This window comes from Lepidochelys kempii, chromosome 17, assembly GCF_965140265.1.
Source record: "Lepidochelys kempii isolate rLepKem1 chromosome 17, rLepKem1.hap2, whole genome shotgun sequence".
NCBI classification, from domain to species: Eukaryota; Metazoa; Chordata; order Testudines; family Cheloniidae; genus Lepidochelys; species Lepidochelys kempii.
In genome coordinates this window covers 22,633,477-22,661,113 of record NC_133272.1, presented here as the reverse complement: position 1 = coordinate 22,661,113, position 27,637 = coordinate 22,633,477, and the positions used below count along the sequence as shown (strand labels likewise).

General features: G+C 49.7%; 1 protein-coding gene across 1 annotated transcript; it reads left to right on the top strand.

Moving 5' to 3' along the window:
- Positions 1-492: 492 nt before the first annotated feature.
- On the top strand, positions 493-27,418 carry LOC140899854 (uncharacterized). The gene is made up of 4 exons (XM_073316022.1): positions 493-575; positions 691-1,664; positions 25,822-25,964; positions 27,359-27,418. Exons 1-3 carry the CDS (start codon positions 493-495, stop codon positions 25,926-25,928), a joined length of 1,164 nt encoding a protein of 387 aa, XP_073172123.1. The 3' UTR covers positions 25,929-25,964; positions 27,359-27,418.
- The last annotated feature ends 219 nt before the right edge of the window (positions 27,419-27,637 follow it).

Here is a 27,637-nt window from a genome sequence, read left to right as displayed (position 1 = left end):
CTTTTCTACTATCAGCACCACTTCTGCCTTTCCCAGATTGAGCTGGCCACTGTGTTTTATCCATCAGCTGCTTTCTTCCCAGCACTGGGATAGCCTGCATTGGTGTAGACTGTATCAGCAGAGAAGAGGTGTCAATCTCCAGTCTCTTATGTGGATCTTGGCTAGGATGGGAGAGAGCACTGAGTCACGTGGGACTCCCTGTGGTCAGGGTTTTGGTGGTAGGGAATGTGGGCCCCCTCAGTGGAGTCTAGCAGAATCAGCTGAGAAGTAGGTTTGCTGTCAGTAGCCAGAAGAAGGTTTTCCATCAGCGAGGCCAGTTGTGTGCTGTGTCCTGGCCTGAAACATGGTGATGAGTCTAGAATGTTGGCAGAGAACACCATGGCCCCAGTAACCACGGAGAAAGTGGTCTTTAGACCTGGAGCAGTAATTGGAAAGATCTTTGATGCATGTAGGCTTCTAGGACTGCATTCTTGGTATCTGGTAACTCCTTCGATGGACATGGATCTCAATTATGAATTAGACCAGCCAGGTGTCCTTTGCCAGACTTCGCCAGAGTCTCCACAGACTCTGAATGGGTAACTGGCCCAAACACCACCAGAAAAGTCTTGGGCAACTTAAATACAAGGGGGTTGCTGCTCTTCCAACATTACATACATGGAATTCAACACACAGAGGTGCCTGTGTCTGCAGTTATCTGGAGACCACGACACACATTCATCAACCAGGAGACACAGACTTAGCTTCATTTATCCCTACACACTCACCTGCACGCCCACACCTCCGAAAGGGCATCCGCCTGTTCTCGGCCGCCCCAGTCCGGCCTGCGGTGCAGCCTCTACCCTGGGCAGTGGGGGAACAGCCCTTCCAGCAGGAGGCAGAGCGGCTCGGGGGCTGCTGCCGGCTGGAGTCACCAATAACCCCTGCGAGCCTGCAGCAGCTGCGAGCTATTGGGAGCCGGCCCGGCCGGGCAGGAGCTCGCTGCCCTGGGCTCGCCCGCCGGAGGCAGCGCGGACGGAGCCACCCTACAGACTGGGGCCGCGCCCCTCCCGGGTGCGATTGTGACACGGCCGGGGGCGCAGCTCGTGGCCCCGCGGCCCCGGCCCAGCGGCGGGCGGCCATGGAGCGGCAGGAGCAGGCGGGGCCGGCGGGCGCCGCCGAGCCCGGGGAGAGCCCGGACGCGCAGTTCCAGGCCGTGGTGCAGCGGACGCAGGTGCTGCTGCTGGCCGGCGAGACGTGGGAGGCGGACCGCGCCCGGGCCGCGCTCAGCTCCTTCGCCCACGAGGTGCTGCCCGTGGCCCGCCGCTCCGCCAGCCCCGCGCCGCCCAGCGCGCCGCCGGCCGGGCAGCTCGTCTTCTTCCTGTGCCGCGCCCCGTCGCTGCGGGGCCGGGCCGAGCGGCTGCGGGAGGTGCTGCGGGGCGTGCGGGAGCAGAGCCGCGGCGCGCCCGCCGCCCTGGTCGGGGTGATCGTGCAGCCCCGGCCGGAGGAGGAGGCGGAGGCGCGGCGCCGCCTGGAGGAGCTGCTCCTCGAGGTCTTCCAGCCGCCGGCGTCGGGGCCGGGCGCCGCGCCGCGGGTCGAGGTGCACACGGCCGTGTTCCGCCCCGGCCGGCCCGAGGGGGCCCTGGAGGTCAAGAAAGCCGCTTGCGAGGCCCTGAGGGAAGAGCCAGGTGCGGCGGGAGCTCGGCCGGCGGGGGCTCGGGGGGCGGCCGGGGCCGGGCCGGGCCTGGCGCGCTGAGGGCGGGGCGGGGACATGGGGCGCGGAGCGGGCGGCCTCTCCCTGGCCGTGCCGCCGAGCCCGGCTCTGAGGCCCCTTTGGGAGGCGCTCTCAGGCCAGCTCTACACATAAAAACTAGACGGGCCTGGCCGTGTGTTGCTCAGGGCCGTGAAAAATGAGATGCCCTGAGCGCCGTCCTGGGGTCAGCCCCACGCCAGTGTAGACAGGGCTGGGTGGAGGGAAGAGTTCACCCATGGACCTCCCTACTGCCCCGGAGAGCTGGATTATCGACACCCATGGAAGAGGCCTTTAGGGGGCGTAGGAAGCATCTACGCTCTGGTGCCCCGGTGGCCCAGCTGCAGCGTGGCAGCTGTGGCCCGGTAGCAGCGGAAGTGTAGACATGCCCTTAGGTGGAAGGTGCTGGGGAGGGCGGAGTATTGTCACTGTAGCCAATTTCATCTTCAGAGAAAGCTCTGATTCCCCAAGACCTCTGTCTCCTAGCGACAAAGAGCGACTGTGATCCCGGGCTGAGGGACGTGCTCGAGACTTGTGCCAGTGGAACCTGGACACGGAACTGAAAATCCCACCGGACTTACTGCCCCATCGCTGCTCTCTGCTGGCACCCCGTAGTCTCTCAGTAGGGCTGCCTGGCAGGATCTGCTGTTTGTTTCTTTCCCCACCGTGTAGCAGCCAAGAGCTCAGCCAGGCTGAATCTCTGGGATGCTGCGATTCCTCGAACAAGGGCCGGTTTTCATTGGGTAATCGAATCGTATTTCGGCTTGAGTCTGAAGCGCCAAGGTAGCTGACGTGATGCTGAGTGATCAGTGTAGACTAGAACAGGTAGTTCAGTATCCTGTCATCTTGTCGTGGCTGTACGCCACGAAGAGCGAGGTTAACTAACCCCCCACCACCTGACAAGCTGCTGAACACAACTTGGCCTCCTTGTCTGTGCTGCCCACTGCCATGCTCAGCATTTTACCTAGTTCGATTGCTACAATGGTGTGTGAACCGAGTGACGCTTCCTAGTGATGACAAACCCTGAGGGAGTGTGATGGGTAGAGGAGAAGGATGTGGCCAGTGGGTCCATGGACGGCATGTATCTGTTGGCCCACGAGGGGAAGCAGGTCCTTGGCCTCTCCTCCTGCCCCATACCCTGATGTAGTGACTACTCAGGAGATGTGTTCTGGCTGCTGTGAACTGGGATGTGAGGATTCTATTCCTCGGACCCATGAGAATATGGCAGAGCAAGAGCCTGTTTACTCAAGCTGTGTCCTTTGTGTAGGAATGTCACCATTGGGACGTGGTCCTGGCCTACCATTTCCCCATTTATTACGCTCTGCCCCTTTCCCCACGTCATTAATGAAGAAGTTAAACACCCAAGCCTCTGGCACCGCCATAAACGCCAACTCCTAATGGAATACTGTCCCTTTTATCATTGCTCTTCGTTCATGGTCTTTCAGGCAGTGTTTGGTTTGATTTCAAGATAGTGATGGGGAGTCTGAGATTGTGACATTAAAGGTCACTCAGCTAGTAAGGTTGGAGCGAGGTCATAGGAATACTATCAAAAGCTTGATTGCTAGACTACAGGCAAGCCTTGATTTTTCCAGACTCCAAATATATATATTATTCAAAATTATTATGTAGTCCTGTGCCCGAAATTCACGATGAAACTGAAACGTCTCTTTGCAGCCCCCTAATTTTATTGAGTTTTATTTCTAATTTTCCCAAAAGACCTTTTATATTGGGGTTTACCACTATTGTGACCAACTCTCATTCTTACTGAGCGGGACTGTGACTGGGGTAAATCAGACATCCCAGATTTGGCTGTTTAAAGGGGTGTCACAACTGGTAGGAAAAGCATGTTGGCACCAGAGGAATTTAGACTGCTTTGTTGACCGCATAGATGTGAAGCAGGGCCGCCTTCTGTCTAGTTGGCAGTGGCTTTTTAACCATATGTGCTTTTTAAGCATGTTACATATGCTTGCCAGTTGTTGGTGTATTTATATTACAGCTGAGCACTGAAACATCCACTGAATATATGTATAATCCCTTACAATATAATGGGCTGTGTCCCAGCTCTAGGCCATGGAGGGGGGCTGTGCACCAGGGTGAGGTGAGGCAAGGTGGTGTATTGTGACATAGCAAGAAAGTGTAATTTGTGATTCCTTCAGTATTAGGCAAGCAGAGGGCAGGAGAGTTCATGCGAACAGGACATGGACAGTGAGGTGCAGATGTCAGAGAACCCCCCTGCTGCTGCCACTGGCGAGCAGATCCTAAAGGATTTCCAGGTTCTGATAGAGAAGGTTGGGGGGAAGCCAGAGGTGCTGCTGGTTGGAGAGTCTCAGGAGGGAAAAGACACTCGGGCTCTGATGGCAGCTTTTGTCCAAGAGTTGTTCCCGGATGCCTGCAAACCAGGAGTCAGTCCAGCAATGGCTGCGGCACAGACACAGTCAGAGGCCAAGCCTGGCGCTAGCAACAGTCAATCCCAACTCATCTTCTTCCTGTGCCGAGCTGCCTCCCTGCGGGGCAAGCAGGCCGAGATCCAGAAGATCTTGAAGGAAGTGAAGAAGTTTAGCCGCAGAGCCCCAGCTGCCCTGGTGGGAGTCATCGTGCAGCCCAAGAAGGAAGAGGAGACAGAGGCCCGGAAGCTGATGGAGAGCGTGCTCCAGGGTGCCTTTCCTAGGCAGCCGCATAAACGGGACAAGCGCGGTAGGAAGCGGGGCCAGGCGCTGGAGGAGGTGCAGGTGGAGGTGGAAGTCTTCGTTCCAGGCCGGCCACGGGGGAAACTGGCCATCATGAAAGCCGCCTGCCGAGCTTCTGAGGCCCTGCAGCAGCGCACATCCGCAGATGTGAAGCGGGATGGTATGGACGGATGGGGGGGGAAGCCAGGGAGCACGCGGGGGCAGTGGATGGAGGAGTGAAGTACATAGTATGCAAGTGGGGAGACATTGGATGGCAGGACGAGGAAGCTGGGCATTTGGGGCTTCAGGTCACGACCATTTTATTGTTGGTGGTGGTTGTTGTTGTTTTTTAACTGACTGAAGATGGGGGAGAGCGCTATGCGAATAATAAATATGGGCTCTTTATAGCTTTTCTATAGCTGATGAATGTGTGGGGTAGGTGTTCCCAGCATGCCACTGTGGGCTGCTTGGGTCAGGGTCTGTAAAACGCCCAGCACCTTTTCAGGTGCCATGTAAATAATAATAACCCTGCCACACCACCTAGGCTCTAGGCCACTTTGGGAGCTGTGTGCCCCCTCAGAGAGAAATGATTCAAGGGACGGGACTCCCACTCTCCCTTGGGAGAACAGTCTGGATTCTGCCATGGTTAGACCAGAACAGTGGGTCTGGCAAAGAACCTTCTGCTTCAGAAGGCATCTTGCTGCTGCTTTGGTATTGATAATGCAACAGGAGGCTGGGGCCTTGTGACGTTCCCCTGGTGTTATCTGGACTGGAGATCTGCTAGGTCACTCCAATCCTTGACTCTGGGAGCCAGCCTTACCCTGCTCTGCTGTGAGAACCCCCACTCCTGGGCTGTTCACACAGAGCCTCTAGCATGTAAGCTGCTCCCAGCTACGTGAGTGAGCACTTTTGGCCAGCTGCTCCTTGGATTGTGCAACCGAATGACACTAGCCAATATCTCTGTTCCCAGACACAACCCTAGAAACCTCCGTCTTGCAGTGTCTGGTCATGCCTGCTGGACGCTGCAAGCTTATATGAGTTCATCAATTTAACAAAGAAATTTATATGTACCAGGCTTGTTATCCCAAGAGGAGTCTCTGATACGCTTCAAACCAAACGCACTGCTTCAGGTAGAATAAACAAACAGATTTATTAACGACAAAGATAGATTGTAAGTGATTATAAGTCAAAGCACAAGAAGTCAGATTTGGTTGAATGAAATAAAAGCAAAATGCATTCTAAGCAGATCTTAACACTTCTAGTGCCCTGACAAACTTAGATGCTTCTCACCACAGGCTGGATGACTGCCCTCCCCTTTGATCAGCGCTTCAGTCACTTGGTGGTGGTGTCTGTAGATGGAGGTGGAAGAGAGAGGAAGAGCATGGCAAACGTCTCTCCCTTTTATCATGTTCATTCTTCCCTCTTGGCTTTGCCCCCCCTCCCTTCACAGTCAGGTGAGCATTACCTCATTGCAGTCCCAAACTGACCAAAGGAAGGAGAGTGACTCACTCGATAGTCCAAGAGATCCTTTGTTGCTGCCTAGGCCAGCGTCCTTTGTTCCGGTGAGGCTGGGCTGGGTTTCACCCATACATGCCTTGATGAGGTGTGAGCTGCCCCTCTGCTCTTAGAGAGTTTTTGTCTGGGCTTGCTTTAAGCCATGAGGACACATTGTCTGCTTCATAACTATATACATGAAATTATAACCTGTAACATTACTGTAACAACAATTACGATAACAACAATGCGCAGTGCATCATGAGCCTTCTGAAGACATCCGACATGACAAACTTTGCATTGGATACCACAAAATCATTTTATAAGGATGAACATGGGTGTTCCCATGAGGTACAGAACGTCACAGGCCTGTCATGGTGCTCTAAAGTCAGTTCTTGTTGCTGTTCAGTAGAACCCCTAAGTTACAAACACCTTGGGAATGGAGGTTGTGTGTAACTCTGAAATGTTCCTAACTCTGAACAAAACATTTTGGTTCTTTCAAAAGTTTACAACTGAACATTAACTTAATACAGCTTTGAAACTTTACTGTGCAGAAGAAAAATGCTGCTGTCCCTTTATTTTTTTAGTAGTTTACGTTTAACCCGGTACTGTACTATATTCACCTTTTTTCCTTTTTTTTGGTCTCTGCTGCTGCCTGATTGTGTACTTCCAGTTCTGGTTTGTAACTCTGGTGTTCGTAACTGAGGTTCTACTGTATCTGCTGAGGCAGCCTTCATAGCTTCCCTGTCTTCCCCTCCCCACCATTGCTGCATGTGCTGTAAGCCCCTGGAGGTGGATCATACAGTCCCTCACCTCACAGGTCCACTGCTCTGTTAATGTAGGATTTGCTGCTGAGTGTGGGGCTGTTGGCAATACACTGTTTGGTGCCTGCTGGGTTGGAGCATGAGGAGGGGCTGTTTGGGGTTTGAGCGAGGGATGGAGAACATAAGAACGGCCATACTGGGTCAGACCAATAGTCCATCTGGCCCAGTGTCCTGTCTTCTGAGAGTGGCCAGTGCCAGATGCTTCTGAGGGAATGAACAGAACAGGGAAATTTCGAGTGATCATCCCCTGTTGTCTAATCCCAGCTTCTGGCAGTTGGAGATTTAGGAATGCCTGGAGCATGGAGTTGCATCCCTGGCCATCTTGGTTAATAGCCATTAATGGACCTATCCTCCATTAATGTATCTCATTTTTTTCTGAACCCAGTTATACTTTTGGCCTTCACAACATCCCTTGGCAAAGAGTTCCACAGGTTGACTGTGCATTGTCTGTTGAAGTACTTCCTTTTGTTTGTTTTAAACCTGCTGCCTATTAATTTCCTCAGGTGACCCAGAGTTCTTTTGTTATGTGAAGGGGTAAATAACACTTCCTTGTTACGCTCTCTACACCAGTCATGATTTTTTTACCTCTATCATATCTCCCCTTAGTTGTCTCTTTTCTAAATTGAACAGTCTCACTCTTCTTAATCTCTCGTCGTATGGAAGCTGTTCCATACACTGATCATTTTTGTTGCCCTTCTCTCTACCTTTCCCAATTCTGATATATCGTTTTTGAGACGGGACGACCAGAACTGCATGCACTATTCAAGGAGTGGGTATACCATGGATTCATATAATGGAGTTACGATATTTTCCACCTTTCCTGATGGTACCTAATAACCTGTTAGCTTTTTTTTTTTTCACTTCAGCTACACACTGACCACATATTTTCAGAGAACTATCCACAATCTCTCCAATATCTCTTTCTTGACCCCATCATTTTATAGCTATGGTTGGGATTATTTTTGTCAATGTGCATTACTTTATATTTGTCAACATTGAATTTCATCTGCCATTTTCTTGCCCCGTCACCCAGTTTAGTGAGATTCTTTTGTAACTCTTTGCAGTCAGCTTTGGACTTAACTATTGAGTAATTTAATGTTGACCTCAAATTTGGCACCTCTGTGTTCACCCCCTGTCATGACTATGGGGAGAATGGTAGCAACCTTTATGTATGCAGTAGCATAAAATCCCTCCTTGGCAGCTGTATTGGATTGCCTTATCTGTAAGGGGTTAAGCAGTTCAAATAACCTAGTTGGCACCTGACCAGAAGGACCAATGAAGAAAGAAGATACTTTCAAATCTGGGGTGGAGGAAGGATTTGTTTTTTTGTTCTGTGTGTTGTTCCCTCTCCGGAGAGAGGGAGAAGCCAAGCAGGTACAATATCTCCTACAAATATACCTGGAATAATCCATCTGAAATTACAGAAACTGTGAGTAAGGCAAGGAAATGTGTTAGGTTATCTTTTGTTTTGGCTTGTGAATTTTTGTATGCTACAGAGGTAGTTTTTTTCCCGTTTTTGTAACTGTGAAGCTGAGCAGAGAGGGGAATCCTCTGTGTTTTAAATCTTTTTATTACCCTGTAAAGTTACCTTCCATCCTGATGTTACAGGTGTGATTCTTGTATTTTTTTCTTTATAAATAAAGTTCTTCTTTTAAGAACCTGATTGATTTCAGTGTCCTGAAGACAAAGGGTCTGGTCTCTGCTCACATTGCTAAGGCAACTGGTTGGTATATTATTCTCAAGCCTGAAGGGACTTGGGGGGGATAGGGATTCCAGGTGACCCTTCCCTGAATTTTTGTGTCAATCACTTTGTGGTGATAGCAACACTGTCCAAGGACAAGGAAAGGAATTTGTAGCTTGGGGAAGTTTTAACCTAAACTGGTAGAATATAAACTTAAGGGGTTTTTCATTCGGGTCCCCACATCTGCACCCTAGAGTTCAGAGTGTGGGGGAACCCTGACACCCCCTTTATCAGATCACTTATGAATATGTTGAATAGCACAGTCCCAGTACAGATCCTTAGGGGACCCCACTATTTACGTCTCTTCACTATGAAAATGGACCATTTATTCCTACTTTTTAACCAGTTACTGATCCATGAGAGAATAATAAAAGGCTTTCTGAAACTCCAAGTATATTATATCCACTGGATCACTCTTGACCATGTTTTTTGACACCCCATTTGCTTGGTACCAATGTTAGGTTTACTGGCCTGTAATTGTCAGGATTGCTCTGGAGCATTTTTTAGACATTGGCATTCCATTAGTTACCCTCCAATCATCTGATACAGAAGCTGATTTAAGCAAAAGGTTATATAACACAATTAGAAAAGGAGGACTTGTGGCACCTTAGAGACTAACAAATATATTTGAGCATAAGCTTTCGTGAGCTACAGCACACTTCATCGGATGCATACTGTGAAAAATACAATTGGAGGATTTTATATACACAGAGAACATGAAACAATGGGTGTTACCATACACACTGTAATGAGAGTGATCAGGTAAGGTGAGCTATTACCAGCAGGAGAGAAAAGAAAAAAAGAAAAAGGAAAATAAAACCTTTTGTGGTGATAATCAAGGTGGGCCATCTCCAGCAGTTGACAAGAACGTGTGAGGAACAGTAGGGGGGAAAAATATGGGGAAATAGTTTTACTTTGTGTAATGACACATCCACTCCCAGTCTTCATTCAAGCCTAATTTAATTTGCATCCGATGAAGTGAGCTCTAGCTCATGAAAGCTTATGCTCAAATTTGTTTGTCTCTAAGGTGCCACAAGTCCTCCTTTTCTTATAACACAGTTAGTAATTCTGCAATTTCATATTTAAACTCCTTCAGAACTCTTGGGTGAATACCATCTGGTCCTGGTGACTTACTACTTTTTAATTTATCAATTTGTTCCCAAACCTCCTCTATTCATACCTCAGTCTGGGCCAGTTCCTCAGATTTGTCACTGAAAAATAGGGGCTCACATGTGAGGATCCCCTCCATATCATGTGCAGTGAAGATCGATGCAAACAATTCATTTAGCGTCTCCACATTGGCTTGTCTATTTCTGATGTCCTTATATTTTTTTGCTGTTAGTGTTTGTGTATTTAGCTAGTTGCTCTTAGATTCTCTCTTGGCCTGCCTTATTGTACTTTTACACTTGACGTGCCAGAGTTTATGCTCCTTTCTATTTTCCTCACTAGGATTTGACTTCCAGTTTTTAAAGGAGGCATGTCTTTTTGTCTCTAACTGCCTCTTTTACTCTGCTGTTTAGCCATGGTGGCATTTTTTTGGTCCTCTTACTGCTTTTTTTGATGTGAGGTATACATTTAGTTTGAACCTCTATTATGCTATTTTAAAATAATCTCCATGCAGTTTGCAGGCTTTGCACCCTTGTGACTGTACCTTTTAATTTCCGTTTAACTGGGTTCCTCATTTTTGTGTAGTTCCCCTTTGTGAAATTAAATGCTGCTGTGGTGGGTTTCTTTGGCATTTTTCCCCCTACAAGGATCTTAAATTTAATTACATTATAGTCACTATTACTGAGCTATATCACCTCTTGGACCAGATACCCCCGTGTGCCACTTAGGACTAAGTGAAGAATTGTCTCTCATATTGTGGGGTCCAGGACTAGCTGCTCCAAGAAATGATGTCTAGAAATTTTATCTCTGCATCCATTCCTAAAATGACACATGCCCAGTCAGTATGGGGATGGTTGAAATCCCCCATTATTATTGCGTTTTCTGCCTTGGGAGGGACATTCAGGGCCCGGCGGGTGGCTCAAAACGGGGAAGAGGGACTGTTTCAGGATGTTCTCTCTTCTTACGAAGGAGAATTGCCCGCCAGTTCATTTCTATCTGTGGCCCATCAACCTTGGGGTAGACTCATGGGGTCTCACATAGCAGTTCTCAGTTACACTAAGAACAGTGTGAAGGAGCAAGTGCTAATTGCAGAACAGCCCCTTCTTGAGCAGTAGTGTCAAGTTGTATGGTCCTAAGGACTGGCATCTAACAGCTGCTTTGTGCCCTGCTACTCCTGACCCATCAGTGTTTGCTAAGGACATGTGTGGCGGGTCAGTACAAGACAGGACATGGCTCTAGGCAAGCAAGCAGGCTGGTCTGCTGACGGGATTGCCCCTGTCAGCTTTTCCACCTCGCTTTTATTTCTCTCCCCCCTGCGCATTACATACTCCGACCGCAAACGGCATCAACAAAGGAAATAATATGACTTTGATTAATATTCTTATTTACCAGCCTCTGTCTACTACAATCTTTGTTCTCAGGCCTTGAGCCTAGGCCAAGGAAGCTTCCCACGGTTGATGTCCTTATTTTGACTTCCCAATGGTCCATGTTCCCATGGTCCATGTCCTTGGACAGAGCAATGTATGCATCGCTCCTACACAACAGTCAGGGTGTGCCCTGACTGTTTCCAGGTGCATGAACGTTACATGAACTCTTCATCCCCCATTTTTTTGTTATTTGTGCTCGGCCATCTCATGGTAGCCATCAATTTGCTTTTGCAAGCGATTTAACTCCCGGACAGACAAGGACATAACTCGGGGAGCCTGCCAGGGCAGGTCTCTACAAAGCCTTAGCAAAGAGGGAATACATTGTATACAGCAGCAGCAAAATATAAGCCCAACAATTACAAACACAGCATAACCAAAAAATTGTCGCAGCCATCCTAGAGAGGGCAGCCAACCTGTAAGCCAATTCCAAAAACCCTCAAACCCCAGATCTTGGCATATGTGTGCCGTAAGATTGGCCAATTCGGCCAATCTAGTTTCTATGGAGCGACTATTATCAGTTAAATTAAAACAACACATATGCCGAAACGTGGAACAGCCTAGATGGTGTTTCAAGAGCAGAAAATCAATGGCTGTTCTGTTATCCAAAATTGCATACCTTAATTCATGTTGCTCTGTGTTAAGTAGGGCAATTGCCTGGGATGTTGTATTAATTGCCTTTGCCGCAAAACATGCCAGGTTATTCAAAGTTCTGGCTGTATAAGTGGCAAGCCCGGGAACTCCAACAATAGAGGCCGCTAAGGCGGTATACTCAGCGCGGCTGAAAAGATCAACATCTGCAACACAGTCTTCTGAAAGGGGTACACCTCTTTTACTGCGCTTTTGGCCGGCAAAAGGCAGAATGAGTGTCATTCTACTAAGGCAGCAAAGGGTGCCATCGCTTAAATTTGTGGGAATATAACTAAAGGTGCATGAGCCGCAGGTAAAAAACCACCCTGATGGTAGGATGATATGGCCATAATTGTACGAAATATTCACGGTGTGGGAACAATTTAAAAAGGGTTGAGAAATTTGCTGACAGCCCAAGGGCACCTTTGTACTAGTGCAGTTAACCACACGCGCACAGGTGACATTGTTGGCCCCGGCCGGATACGGTGTGTGGAGGGATATGGCCGTGTGAGGCAAAGTATAGTTGGCCGGGCCCCAATTAGCCATGCCAGAGTACTGGGAAGAGAGATTCGCGTAAGCAGCGAGCATCGTCTCATTCCCTATTTCCTCAGGGTGATGACATACTGGAATAAGGCATGTAGCTAACAATTCTCCGGCTGCTACAGAATCGGATAAACAAAAGTGGGTAACATTTGCTATTGAAGCCAATCTTTCCCATAGGTTATATGTCATTCGGGCCCGTAATGGAGAAAGCACTTCCGAGCCAACCCCTACAGGAAATAGCAGGCACAAAAGGCATACAATCAATACAGAATTAGCAGTAATTTGGGCGAGAATTGCCACAAACAAAGTCTCAGGAGTCTCTGGCTGTTGGTTTGCTGCCAGTCGTCGTTGAGCCGCGGCGACCAATGCTTTTACTGCTCCCCATGTCACGGGCTGGCTTGGGACGCTACACCTCTTCCGTTTCCGTCCCGTCGTTGTCGACCCGGGAGGCACCGCGTTCTCCTCCAAGGTCAGCTTAAACTCCGGTATGGGGTTCGATAGTCCCTGGTGCCACGCCATGCTGCTTCAGTGCCAGTCACACACACCGGGCCGGAACCCACAACGGTCCTGTAGGGAGAGACACAGCAGCATATCCCCGACCCCAAGTGATTAGAGGTACTGGGCCCAGCCATTGCGGATCGGGCAGCTGACGGTAATAGACACGCGGTCTTTCCAGTACCTCGCATTTATGAAAATGCCAATCCGCGGGGGTCTGCTGATCTGCATTCAGCGTTAAGTTATTTAAAGTGAACAAAAGGATATGCAATTGTTGCTGAATGTCTCCTAAGGTTCGGAGACGCAGCTCCCCTTGTTTTAACTGTTTGTCAAGCAAGGTTTTTAGCGTGCGATTTGCACGTTCAACAATGGCTTGGCCCGTGGAATTATAAGGGATCCCATGTGTGAGACGGACGTCCCATTGGACACAAAAGGTGGAAAGGGCTGTGGAGCAATAGGCTGGGGCATTATCTGTTTTTATCTGGCTCGGGCGACCCATAACAGCAAAACAGGCTAGCAAATGGTGAATAACTTTGGGAGTGGCTTCCCCACGCTGTGGGGTCGCCCAGAGGAATCCCGAATAGGTATCAATGGAAACATGTAAAAACGAATAGGGGCGGAATTGTGGCACGTGAATGACATCCATTTGCCACAGCTGATTCGCTGCGGTACCTCTGGGGTTAACGGCATAAGAAAAGGTAGGGGCAGCAGCCGCACAGTGGGGGCAGGAACGAACAATAGAACGTGCATGATCAGCAGGAATGTGAAACTGACGGGCCAAAACAGAGGCAGACTGATGAAAAAAGGCATGGCTTTCAATGGGGTCAGAAAAAAGGGAATTTACCTCACCACGTAACTCGCGATCGGCACGCGCATTGCCCTCAGTGAGTAGCCCAGGCAGAGGGGTATGACTGCGAATATGAGCAACAAAATAAGGGAAATTACGAGTGGTGACGAGATACTGTAAAGACAAAAACAGGCGAAGGAGGTCTGCATCGACCTGAGGGGTAATGAGGGCTAGGGGTAAATGATCAATTACCTGATAAACATAATGGGTGTCCACAATCAAATTAAAGGGACAGTCAGCAAAAAGTTGAAAGGCCAAAATAACAGCAGCCAGTTCTGAGCGCTGTGCGGAACGCTGAGGCAGCGTAAAACGAGAATGCCAACGAGGGGGGTCACTTAATTGATAGGTGACCACACCTCGACGTGGAGAGCCATCAGTAAAAAGAGTGACAGCTGAAGCAATGGGTTGAGAGCGGCTAAGACGATGTACGATTAGGGGCACCTGTTGGGTAATTACCAATCGGGGATCTTTTGGGGGATTATAAGAGATCTCTCCCACATAATCACGAAGAGCAACCTGCCAGGCCAAGGAGGCGTGGCACAAGGAATCAAATTCACTACGGGATAAGAGGAACACAATGGCAACTAAATCGGTACCCGTGAGTTGCACTGCACGGTGGCGGGCTTTATGAACAAGATCAGACAAGGCATCCAAATAAGGATAAATGTTCCGAGGAGGAGTGGATAACAAATATATCCACTCTATGATAGAGACGGCTGTGTCCGTACGAGGTACAAACAGAGCCGCAGTGGGCGTATGAGGGGTGGCAAGGAGAACCAACCGCAGGGGACAGACCTCAGTGAGTCTATCCACAAACTGCTGACTCAACACTGCATTGATCTGTCAAATGTAGGCAATATGCTCCTCAGTGACGGCAATAACTGCGCTCGGTGCCCGAGCTCCACATAGGAGCTCGAACAACGGCTGCAGCATTGATGTGGGGAGACGGAAGTAGGGGCGAATCCAATTTAAATGACCCAAAATCTGTTGTAATTTAACAAGGGTTAGGGGTTGAGGTAGAACCAGTTCTGGGCGAACAGGGGCGGCATAGGTTTGTAAAACCTTATGCCTGAGGTAGTGGTAGGGATAAGGGCGTGGGATTTTTTCTGGTGCCACTAATAGGCCATTTTGGCCGAGAATCTGGGACAAAGATTCAAGCTGTTCTGCCGTGACCTGGGGACCACTAAGCAAAATGTCATCCATATAATGGTAGACCTTTAGTGTGGGGTATCGGGCACGAAAAGGGGCGAGGGTCCGATCCACAAAGAGCTGACACAAGGTCAGACTATTTTGCATTCCCTGTGGCAAGACCTTCCACTGATACCTATGAGAGGGTTGCTGATTATTATATTGTGGCACCGTAAACGTGAATTTTTTGCGATCTTGTGGGCAAAGGGGGATGGTGAAAAAACAATCCTTTAAATCTAACACACAAAGCTGATCGGTTTGAGGAATTAAATTTGGGCTCGGCAAGCCAAATTGTGAGGAGCCCATGGGTTGTATGCGTTTATTTATTTTCCTTCAATCATGTAACAGCCGCCATGCACCAGATTTTTTCTTAATAACGAACACCGGGGTGTTCCAGGGACTAGTGGAGCGTTCCAAGCGCTGTGCTTGCAAATATTGTTGCACAAGCGAATGAAGTGCTCTTAGCTTCTCTAGAGGGAAGGGCCACTGGTCAATCCATACGGGCTCTAAGGATTGCCACACCAAGGGTAATGCGGAGGGCAAGGTGGGTGCGGGAGGCTTTTGAGCCATTATATATTAATGTCGAGAGTGGTGTCCAGCTTTGTAAGTAAGTCACGGCCCCAAATATTGAGGTGGACAGGGAGCACAAAAGGGCGGATTGTAGCAAGGGCACGGCCTCCTGCTTTAGAGACCGTGACCCAAGACAAACTTTGGCGCCCGGGTTTACTACCCCTGATCCCCCACAACTCTTTAGAAGGAAGAGTTGGCCAACTGACCGGCCACTCCGGATCGCGAATCACCGTAACGTCAGCTCCAGTGTCCACCAGCCCTCTAAAAGGAACATTATTTAAGAGAAGCGTTAACTGAGGTTTCGAGGGGCGGACCGACATTGTTAGAGCAACAAGTGAAGAGGACGTGTTGTGAGATGGCGACTGAGCCAGCATCGATCCAAAGCCGCCTCCGCCCCGGGCTCGATCCTCTGCAGCTGGCACCTGATAGGGGACTAAAATCAATTGCGCAATTGACCGTCCACGCGGGAGCGACTGTGGAAGATGGGTGCATACCTGAACCTTAATAACGCCGGTGTAGTCGGCGTCAATGACCCCTGGGATGACAAAAAGACCCTGTTTCCCCGCGTGTGAGCAAGGAAGAACCAGACCCACAAATCCGGCAGGGAGAGGTCCCGTCACCTGGGTAGGTATGGCGCAAACCTCCCCCGGCAACCGAAAGTCAGCGTCCTCCTGCATAATCAAATCAAGCCCTGCACTTCCGGCAGTTGCTGCCTTCATGGAGTCTATGGGTTTTAAAGCAGAGGAACAGTGGTCTGCGTGGGAAACACCCCGTTTGGCCCTGGGTTCGGGGGGGACCCATCATACGGTTTCCCGACCCGCTACGGCACTGATTAGCCCAGTGATAGCCCTTCCGACACTTGGGGCACTTCTTTGAGGGGCGAGCGGGCGCCGCCGAGGAGCGGCACTCCCGCTGAAAGTGATCCTCCTTACCACAGCGGTAACAACGCTTCCCCTCCTTCCCGCTTTTCCGCAGGGCGGCAGCCACAACCCCAGCTCTATGTGCTTGTGTGCCGATGTTTTGGCACGCCCGCAGCATGTCTGACAGCTCTAGAATTCCAGAGGCTTGTGCAGCCTGGAGAGCACGGCGGCAATCCTCGTTCGCATTTTCAACTGCCATTTTTAACAGGACCTCCTGAGCTGCTGCAGGGCTATCCACCTGTCGGAGGATAGCCTCCTGCAATCTGTTGGTAAAATCCATAAAGGACTCTGATGCACCCTGACGGATACTGGCAAAGCTTTTGGTAGGCTTGCCTGAATCTGGGACCTTCCGGAAAGCATGCTGGGCGCAGGTGGAAATAATGGGGAAGAAGGCCGGAGGGAATTGAGACTGCAGCTGGACAGTAGCAAACTGGCCCTCCCCTGCCAAGTGCTCATAAATGATACCTTGCTCTCTATACACCTGGGCTTGGCGTTCCGCCATCTGCCGAAATTCACTAAGCCAAATAACATACTGACTAGGTGTCAGCATCATGCGCAACAGCGCCTTCCAGTCTTCAGGGACCAGAGAGTACCCAGAACCTAGCCCTTCAATGAGACCCCGCACGGTCAGGCCGAACTCGCGAATCACTTTCTTTACCTCTCTGATCACCGAGTAAGGCAAACTGACCCAGTTTGCAACCTGGTTGCCCTGGCCATCATCCTGCCAGGTCACTGGACAGACTGAGACCAGCTCAGCCAGCTCCTCTGCTGTAAGATCTGAGCGAGTCTTCGCTGCGTGAACCATTTGTTGCACCAGCGAAAGCCCCTGAGCAGACGCGGACGACCCTCCGGGGGGCCCCGGAGCATGGGGCCCCACGGGGGGAGGAGGATCACACACCGGCTCCGGTGGGGAAGGCCAGGGAGGCGGTGGTAATAGAGGCACTGGGGGCGAAGCAGGGAGAGGAATGGTTGCAGGAGCGGACGGGGGTGGCGAGATCGGCAGCCCCTCTGTTGGTGCGGGAGAGGGCCTTTCCGAGGCGACACACTGTGTCGCATCGCTAGGAGGGGGGACGGCTGCAGGAGCGGACGGGAGTGGGGAGAGCCTCAGCCCCGCGAGGGAGGGCCCGTCCGAAGCGACACACTGTATCGCGTCTCGGCAGAGGTGCCAGGCATGTAAAGCCTGCACGGGCCCGAGGCTCCTTGTGCAATGTCTGGCCCAACCGCTCCCAGTCCGCTAGCTTAAGAGTTCCAGCTTCAGGGTACCACGGGCACTGGGCACTCACCTCCTGTAGCAGGAGAGTGAGTTCTCGAGTGGGGCAGTCATGCTGAGCCTTACGCAGCAAATACTGTAGCTCACTGCGGTGTTGTAGTTACAAAGCAGAGAGGGAGCTTCCCATACTTACCACAACGAAAAATACTCACCGGGATCCACGAAGCGGATGAGTGACGCGTCTGAAACCCTTGCCGGGCGAGGTGAGTGCTGAGGGCCCCACGTTGGGCGCCAGTTGTGGCGGTTCAATACAAGACAGGACACGGCTTTAGGCAAGCAAGCAGGCTGGTCTGCTGACGGGATCTCCCCTGTCAGCTTTTCCACCTCTCTTTTATTTCTCTCCCCTCTGCGCATTACATACTCCGACCACAAAAGGCACCAACAAAGGAAATAATATGACTTTGATTAATATTCTTATTTACCAGCCTCTATCTACTACAATCTTTGTTCTCAGGCCTTGAGCCTAGGCCAAGGAAGCTTCCCACAGTTGATGTCCTTATTTTGACTTTCCAATGGTCCATGTTCCCATGGTCCAAGTCCTTGGACAGAGCAATGTGTGCATCGCTCCTACACAACAGTCAGGGTGTGCCCTGACTGTTTCCAGGTGCATGAACGTTACATGAACTCTTCAGACATGCATGTGTAGAAGGCTCTGTCCTCTTTCTATGTAGGAGGCTGTCCCAGCTCAGGTGGGAAGAGATTTCATTTTAAGCAGGTGGGGGACTGGTACTCATATAGACAGTGCAATACAGGACCTGGGAGATTTAGTGGTGACACATCTACAGGCTGCCATGCCCCTTTTTTATCTTTCAGGAAAGACAAAGAGATCAATTATCAGAGGGGTAGGCCTGTTAGTCTGGATTTGTAAAAGTGGCAGAGTCCTGTGGCACTTTATAGACTAACAGACGTATTGGAGCATAAGCTTTCATGAGTGAATACCCACTTCGTCGGATGCACGTAATGGAAATTTCCAGAGGCAGGTATAAATATGCAAGCAAGAATCAGGCTAAGGATAACGAGGTTAGTTCCATCAGGGAGGATGAGGCCCTCTTCTAGCAGTTGAGGTGTGAACACCACGGGAGGAGAAGCTGTTTTTGTCGTTGATGAGCCAGTCACAGTCTGTGTTTAATCCTGAGCTGATGGTGTCCAATTTGCAAATGAACTGAAGCTCAGCAGTTTCTCTTTGAAGTCTGGTCCTGAAGTTTTTCTGCTGCAGGACGGCTACCTTTACATCTGCTATTGTGTCCAGGGAGGTTGAAGTGTTCCCCTACAGGTTTTTATATATTGCCATTCCTAATATCTGATTTGTGCCCATTTGTCCTTTTACATAGGGACTGTCCAGTTTGGCCGATGTACATAGCAGAGGGGCACTGCTGGCACATGATGGCGTAGATTACACTGGTGGACGTGCAGGTGAATGAACCGGTGACGGTGTGGCGGATCTGGTTAGGTCCTGTGATGGTGTCGCTGGTGTAGATATGTGGGCAGAGTTGGCATCGAGGTTTGTTGCATGGTGTTAGAGTTAGCGTTAGAGTTACTATGGTGCGGTGTGTCATTGCTGGTGAGAATATGCTTCAGGTTGGCGGGTTGTCTGTGGGCAAGGACTGGCCTGCGTCCCAAGGCCTGTGTTGCCGGCACCCAGCGCCAGAGGTGAACAACAGCAAGGTTCGTTGCCCGGTGTGTGTCACCCAATAATCACAATGGGGTGAAGAAGCAGAAAAGTTTATTTTCAGCTGCAACAAGGTACAGGGAGAATAGAATCTCAAATCCTGCACACAGAGCAGGAAGTTACACGGGCTTTTATACATCCTTTCTTCAGCATACTTATCCAATAGCAAGCTGCCCTAAGTATCCATATAGCCAGCCAATCCAGTTCCCAGCTAGTTCCCTTGTTCTCTGTACCATCTGTTAAACCATACATAAAGCTGCTTTATTCAGCATTGTTCTTCCATATCTGCCCTGTTTGGCCTTGTTTAGTTTCAGGCAGTCTGACTTTGCAACATCTTGTTGCAGATCCTCAGTATAACTGCTGTGAGTGCCTCCAGGCGAGGGGGGCAAGGACACTTGGGCCTAGTACGCATAACTGCTGCGAGTGCCTCCAGGTGGGGGGGGCGGGGGTGCCAAGGACACTTGGGCCTAGTGCGAGGGGGCTTCATCGACAGTCTTGGTCTTCCATCCCCTCGAGTTACCTAGTGGCCATGCCTAGTGTCCCCAACACCTGTGAAAGTGAGGGATCGTTGTCCAGGATGGGTTTTAGATCACTGATGATGCGTTGGAGAGGTTTTAGCTGAGGACTGTATGTGATGGCCAGTGGAGTTCTGTTGGTTTCTTTCTTGGGCTTGTCTTGCAGCAGGAGGCTTCTGGGTACATGTCTGGCTCTGTTGATCTGTTTCCTTATTTCCTTGTGTGGGTATCATAGTTTTGAGAATGCTTGGTGAAGATCTTGTAGTTTTCTGGAAGATCACCAATGCATTGTAGTTTTCTCAGGAAATCAGTGGTGTCACAGAGATAGCTGGGAGTGCTGGTGACGTAGGGTCTGAGTAGAGAGTCCACATATCCAGACAGTCCTTCAGTGAGAGTGCCAATGCCCAAGATGATGGGGCGTCCAGGATTTCCAGGTTTGTGGATCTTGGGTAGTAGATAAAATAACCCCGGTCAGGGCTCTTAGGGTATGTTCATTTGTTCCTGTGTTAGTGTAGGGATTGTCCTGAGTAGATGGTGCAATTTCTTAGTGTATTCCTCAGTGGGATCTGAGGAAAGTGGCCTGTAGAATTTGGTATTGGAGAGTTGTCTGGTAGTCTCCTTTTGGTAGTCAGACCTGTTCATGAAGATAACAGCACCTCCTTTATCAGCCTCTTTGATTATAATATCAGGGTTGTTTCTGAGACTCTGGATGGCATTGCGTTCTGCACGACTTAGGTTATGAGGCAAGTTATGTTGTTTTTCCGCAATTTCTGCCTGTGCACGTCGGCGGAAGCATCCTATGTGTAGGTCCAGACTGTCATTTTGACCCTCAGGAGGAGTCCATCTGGAGTTCTTCTTCTTGTGCTGTTTGTGGGACGGTATCTGTGTATCAGTGTGCTGTTCAGTGTTATCTTGAAAGTATTCTTTGAGTTGGAGATGGCGAAAGTAGGCTTCCAGATCACCGCAGAACTGTATCGTGTTTGATGTTCCTCGAGAGGCCGGTTTGAGTTAAGTACACTTTGAAAGCTCTGCTCATGCCAAGGGAGTGACAGCATGTCCTCAGTTTGAGTCAAGGACAAAAATGCTGGGGAGGAAACTGGCTTGATTCTTGTGGAAACTGGAAATGGCCTTGGGAAAATGCCCCAAGACTACATGCTACTTAGACTGGATAGAAAATTCGGTAGGAAAAGAGATACAAGGGCAGCAGACTCTTCCTTCAGGCTCAGGAATGTAAAGGACTCCAAGAAGGCCACCTTCGAAACTGCAGGGTAAAGGTGGGACAGCTGTTAGCAGGATTTCAGATGGAGTGAGGTGAAAGCTAGTGAAGCACCATGTTAAGTTTCCAGGGAGAAACAGGAGATCCTGTCACAGGCCTGAGAAAAGACCGAGAGACTGGGGGGGAACTCCTGGGTGATCCCATTTACAGATCCCTGAGAGACCCTAACGTGGCCACTTGCACCCTGAAAGAACCTGGGGATAAGCATTTATCACATCCAGATTGAAGAAGGCAGGAACCGAAGAGCCCCCTAGCCTTATTTTCCTCTCCCTGAGCCATGATGTAAAGAATCCCCACTGTAATAGGCATCGTGGTGCTTGCTCTCCAGGAGACCAAGGGTGTGGTGATAACCCTGCCTGAGGAGCAGTTTGCGGGGTGGGCTGACTGACTGAGCTTTCTTGGGGTCTGGGTGGGAGATGGTGTGTTGTGCTCAGAAGGCCTGGAAACACAAGCAACCTGATTGGACATGCCAGCACAAACTGGAGCTGCTTTGTAGCAGGACCTTCTGAGACCGCTTCCAGCCTGCAGGACCTCCTTCGCTCTGCCCTGCCTTTTTTAGAACTTGTCTGCAGTGAGGTATTGGAGGAGCATTGAAGATACATGGGGAAAGTTCCCTTGGACTTGTGTGCCCAGGCCTGGTGGGTTCAGGGTAACAGTTGCAGATTTTACACATTGACTTTGAATTTGTGAGGAGGGCAGCGGGCTGGTTGGAGCCCACGCGGGCAAAGTACGAGGCTTTAATTTGGAGGCTGAGTGACTCCTCCCCAGTGACCTGCTTAACTAGCCTGCCTTTGGATTATGGGATGAAAAAGATTCCTTCAGCCCACAAAGTGCATTCTACCCACACAAAGGATTTTGTGGCTTCTTTGAGGTTTGCGCCAGTTGAGATCCAGCACTACGGCTGGATTGTCCAATCTTACCAGGCTGTGTTGACCTTGAATTTGAGGGGACCTTTGGCTTGATGGCTTCTGACAGCCCTTAGTGCCAGAAAGGCTGTCCACAGACAATCACATTGCTTGAGCTGTAGGTTGTGTATAGGAATCCCCATTCCAGAAGATGAGTCCTTAGTGATATTAAGCCATCAGGAGATAACTCTTCAGCATGTTCTTTCTGCCTTATGCATTTGGATGCCTGGAGGAGGGTACAGCTCCATTTCTGGATGGTTGGGAGAGCGTCAAGTTTCTAATAGGAACAGCTGCAGGGAAACAGCCATTGCCACCATCACCATCGCCTTCCGAAGGCTGGAGAGCCATAACCAGATTGGGTAAAAAAGGATGAAGCTGTAGGGAGAATCGTAGGATGTCATGGATATGTGAACAGACCTCCTTTAAATCTGTCCAGGCTGAAAGGTCACCCAGACTGCTCACTGCTGGACATGAAACCAGATTCTGAGCTCTGCATCAGCACATGTCCGATCCACTGTATTAGCTAAAGAAGTTGGCATTTTAGGTCTAGTGCTGAATACATCCTCATGGCTACATGGCCCTTGAGAATTCTCTTGAACATGTTCCTGTATGCAGCCGCTGCCCTGGCACATGGCCTATGGCCTTTACTGCAGCTGAGAAAGCTGCTGCTCAACACTGGAAGAAAGGGAAGAAAATATTAGTTTGGGAGGAGGAGGAGGCGCCAGAGTCCGTGAGACAATTGAGTAACCCATTTGCCCTGTGTCGTGGCTGCCCACGTTTGCTGAAAAAGGAAACTCTTGGTCCTCTGAGTGCCCTGCTTAGAATTGGGAGAAGCTGGTTCAGAAGTGGAAAATGTGGGAGACAGGGATGTTTCTGTCAGACTGATAGGCCTGAGGAAGGAAACGAATGAGGAATCTGTCTCTGGGTTGCTTGTGCTTTCAGGGAGATTAGCAGATGGAGGAGGGAAGGTCAGGGGCTAGACCTGAAAAGTTTTTGAGAACAACTCCTGTCGTTAATCTGTGGTAACATTTTCAGAAGTATCCATGTGAGTTAGGAGCCCAAGTCCCACAATGATTTAGGTGCTAGGAGCCTAATGCTCACAGGACAATGTTCACTGCAGTACAGGCAGGCACCTCCAGCTGCAGAGGCAGAAAGGAAAATGACTGGAGGCAGGAAGGGGCGGAACTGATAGTATCAACGAAGGCTGCTCTCTTCATAACCTGCCTGACTGCAGCAAGGAGGATGAGCTGTCCCATGAGCCCTGAGCCACGGAAACGTTGCTGGCTTTAACATTTTGTGGCTGCCTGACATGAGCGAACTGCCTGGTGTTGTACAGTGTCATCTTTGTGTTCACATGGGTTTATAAAGGGTTCACTCCTTGGGGCAGGTCTGTCATTCCGTTCTGGGTTTGGCACCTACCAGCCCAGTGGGACCTTGGTCTTTAATTCTAGCCCCTAGGTGTTATTGCAGTACAAATAACTAATAATGCCAAGCCTCGTAGAGTGGGAAGCATTCTGCTGTCCTTGTGTTTGACACCATAAGTGTTCAGAGCAAGATGCGCTGACTAGTTGATAAATTGAATGTAACTTTGAATCCCAGTGGTAAGCCGTAGAACAAAAGGCTCCATGTGTGCAGGAGGTTGGGGTTTGGGACGAGGGCTAGTCACTTATCACAGTAGTATCTGAGCTCCTTCCAGTTGCACATTAAACCACATGACCTACATCTATCACATGTCCATTCTGTCGTCCCCTGACAGGGAGAAGGGTGTGCAGTAGTGGGTTTTAGTTTGGAGTTTTTGTATTACTAAATATATACCCGTGTGGCTAGACATTGACGTTAGAGAAGGCAAAGTCAAAGACATTTTCCTTGTACTGTGAGCAGAAGGTGGGGAGGGCTGGGATGGTCCTTAGTTCCTGGAAAAGTTAATTCCACAGCCTTGGACCAGCCCCTGATAAAGCTCCATCTCCCGCTCAGGCAAGCTTTACCCTTATTGTAGAGAGCTCCATTGGGCCAGAGGAATATAGTGGTCCACGGAGGTTCCCTCTGTGTAGGACTGAGGCTCTATTGAAGGGTTGGGGAAGCAGTAAGAGGAAGTGGAGAGTCTTATGTCAGCCCTGCTGATTGAGGGAGTGTGTCTGTCATTTGTGAAGTGGGGTCATAGCTTAGAAGCTGTGTTAGAGCTTTGGCTGCTAGTGGACTCCTAGGGAGTAGTTGTGCTAAGAGTAGTCCCTGTGGCACCTTAGAGACTAACAAATTTATTTGGGCATAAGCTTTTGTGGGCTAGAACCCACTTCATCAGATGCATGGAGTGAAAAATACAGGAGCAGGCATAAATACATGAAAAGATGTGAATTGTCTTACCTCACACTTGGTAAGGCAATTCACATCTTTTCATGTATTTATACCTGCTCCTGTATTTTCCACTCCATGCATCTGATGAAGTGGGTACTAGCCCACGAAAGCTTATTCCCCGATACATTTGTTAGTCTCTAAGGTGCCACAAGGACTCCTCGTTGTTTTTGCTGATACAGACTAATACAGCTACCCCTCTGAAACCTGTGCTAAGAGTGTTTCTTCCAACTACGCCTGGCAAGATGAGGGTGACCATTTCTTTTGGATGAAGGGAACTTGCTGCTTGCATCTGCACCAGGCTGCTGTAACGTGGTCTTCGTGGGGCTGTCTCCTAAGGAAACCTGGAAAGTGAAACTGGTGCCGAATTTGGCTGCCTGGATTTTTGGTGGAGCTTCATATCGGGAGTCCTGGCTCTTCACTGAGTGTTTTATTCTTTACTTGTGGAGTTTGTTTTAAACTATAAAGCTCTAGGGCAGTAGTTCTCAAACTTTTGTACTAATGACCCTTTTCACATAGCAAGCCTTTGAGTGCAACTCCCCTTATAAATTAAAAACACTTTTTAATATATTTAACATCTTTATAAACGCTGGATGCAAAGTGGAGTTTGGGGTGGAGGCTGACGCTCGCGACCCCCCATGTAATAACCTCGCGACTCCCTCAAGGGTCCCAACCCCCAGTTTGAGAATCTCTGCTCTAGGGCCTGGCTCCACAAAGGACTTAAGAACCTAGAAAATCACAGGAATACATAGAGATTCCCAGAGTCTGAATTAGGCACCTAGGCTCCCTATACAATGGGTGGGGAGGATTAGACATCTAAGACTGGGATCCCCAAAAGCCAGCACACTGTGCAGGGACCTGCATAAGCTAGCTAGTGGAAGATACTGAGGAGAGGGTGTGTTCTAAGCCCTCTCAGGGAGCAATTAGCATCCAGGCTGTAGGGAACTACCTATCTCTGCTTGTGATCCACCACTGGGAACCCCTCTCTGGAGTCCAGCGACTCAGGGATGCAAGTTGTTTCATGTGAGAATTAATTAGTCACCTGCCTGACTCCACACACAATGGCCAGAAAAGGAGGAAGCAGTGGGAGTGCTACCCTTCTCACTTTTAGCCCACTGGTAAGAGCACTCACCTGGGATGTGGGAGACCTGGGTTCCGTTCCCCCCATGCTTGATGCAGAGAAAAAATTTGAACAAGTGTCTCCCACCTCTCAGGAGATGTGCTAACTACTGGGCTTTGGGATATTCTGATGTGGGGCTCCCTGAATCTCTCTTGTTGAAGCCTCTTCCTCTGGCCAGCTTTTGAGTGGGACATGATCCAGTAAGTGGTCTCTGAGCATGCCTGCCAGATTGGGCCCCACAGGTGAGTTAGGTGCTCCTACGCCTGTCTTCTGTCAGGTCGGGGGTTGCTGTGGGGAATCAGGCGGGAGATAGGCACCTTAACCCCCAGAGGGAGGCAGCAGTGTTCATCCCCAGAGGCAGGAATTTAGGTGCCTAGGGAACTTGTACAGCAGAAATGTAGGTACTGAGTGATTTTAGACACCTATGGGATTAGGTGGCAGCTGAGCAGGGGTTTTGTGCATTGCCGTAGCACCTAAAACTGGAACTTAGGCTCCTAAATATGTAACCTTTTTACAATTTTTCATAACATTTTCTTTGCCAGAAGATGCTGTTTGGGTTTCACGAGCCACCCTCTTCAAAGCCCTGGGGGCGCTCTGTGTGGCGTGCGCTGGTATTATTGGAAGCCAGTACATGAATACTCGCACCTGAGACTGGGGTCCCATCGGGCCTGCTCCCTGCCCACAGGTGGGTGTCCTTTGACTCTGCTCTGCCAAGTTACATTTAGCCATTAGCAAATGAATCTGTCCGCAGCGACGTCCCATTAGTAAACCCATTTGTCTAACATAGTCTGTATGCCAGATGGAAGCTGGTTAAGTGACTCACACTGTATTCTAAGTAAAATATGCTTAGCAGTTCATTAGATTTTGGCATCCGTAACTAATTACATTTGTAGCATCACTCATAGGCACCGACTTTTTGGTTGCCAGGGGGTGTTTGACCTCACGCTGCTCTGTGCCCCGCCCCTTCTCTACCCCTTCCCACAAGCCCGCACCTCCGCCTTGGCTCTTCCCACCACTGCCTCCCCCACCCCGCCTCTTCCTGCTCCCTCTCCCCCAGAGCCTCCTGCACACCCTGGAACAGCTGATCGCGGTGCGTGGGAGGCACTGGAAGGGAGGGGGAGGAGCTGATCATCAGGGCTTCCGGCAGGCGGGAGGTGCTGGGGCAGGTATAAATATGCAAGCAAGAATCAGGCTAGGGATAACTAGGTTAGTTCAGTCAGGGAGGATGAGGCCCTCTCCTAGCAGTTGAAGTGTGAACACCAAGGGAGGTGAACACCAGTTTCTCCTTGCTTGGTGTTGACACCTCAGCTGCTAGAAGAAGGCCTCATCCTCCCTGATTGAAATAACCTCCTTATCCTATCAGGTGCCACCGGACTCTTTGCTGCTTTTATAGATCCAGACTAACACGGCTACCCCTCTGATGCTTATAAGGCAGGGGCTCTTACACTGCAATACGCTAATGTCACAGGGACACTGCCCCAACTCAGGGCCTGTTCGTGGCGATAATAGTTTATATGGTCTCTGGCCAGGGCCTTTTATCTGTGGATCTCCCAGCCCTTCAGGAGGCGCTCTAAGTAAAACTCTGTTTCAGTCGGAGAGAGGATGTCCCTTCTTCCTGTTCTAAGTACCTTGGGCCCGATTTTTCTGCCCAGGTTCAAGCCCTTTTGCACCACCCAGTTGGCACAGAGAAGCTGAATCTGGCCCTCAGGATTTCCCCAGCATAGCATAGTTAACGCAGACACCAAATACTCCCCACCCTGCCCTGGTGTGGGGTGGTGCCCAGGGTGGAGCATGTCCATGCTACACTGATTCGCAGCTGGCTCAAGGCATATAGGGACCCTATATTGCTATAGCATCTAGAGGCCAACCAGGTCAGGACCTTGTCGCGCTGTGTAAACCTAGTAAATGACAGCCCCTGTCCCATCCGATGAAGTGAGCTGTAGCTCACAAAAGCTCATGCTCAAATAAATTTGTTAGTCTCTAAGGTGCCACAAGTACTCCTTTTCATTATATGCATGTTACCTAGAACACACTGCTGCTATTTCCTAACCTGACGTATGTATTTTCATTTTTTTCCAGATCCTCTGTCTACCTGGATCTCACCTGTCATCCAAAATAAAAAAACATCAGCACCTGTTACTGTTTTGTGTTTGTGTTAATACAGAGCTCCAAAATTAAGGTTGTTGCAATGAGCTTCTATTATAAAGTCCTATGTTAATCCACCAAGAATTTTGGCCTTGAAAATTGATTTGGTATGAAAGTTACCAGATTTGCTCTGAAGGCAAAGGAAAATATTTCTACAAAGTTTGAAGAAAATGAATAAAACAGTTTTTGAGATACAGATCATTTAAAAAAATA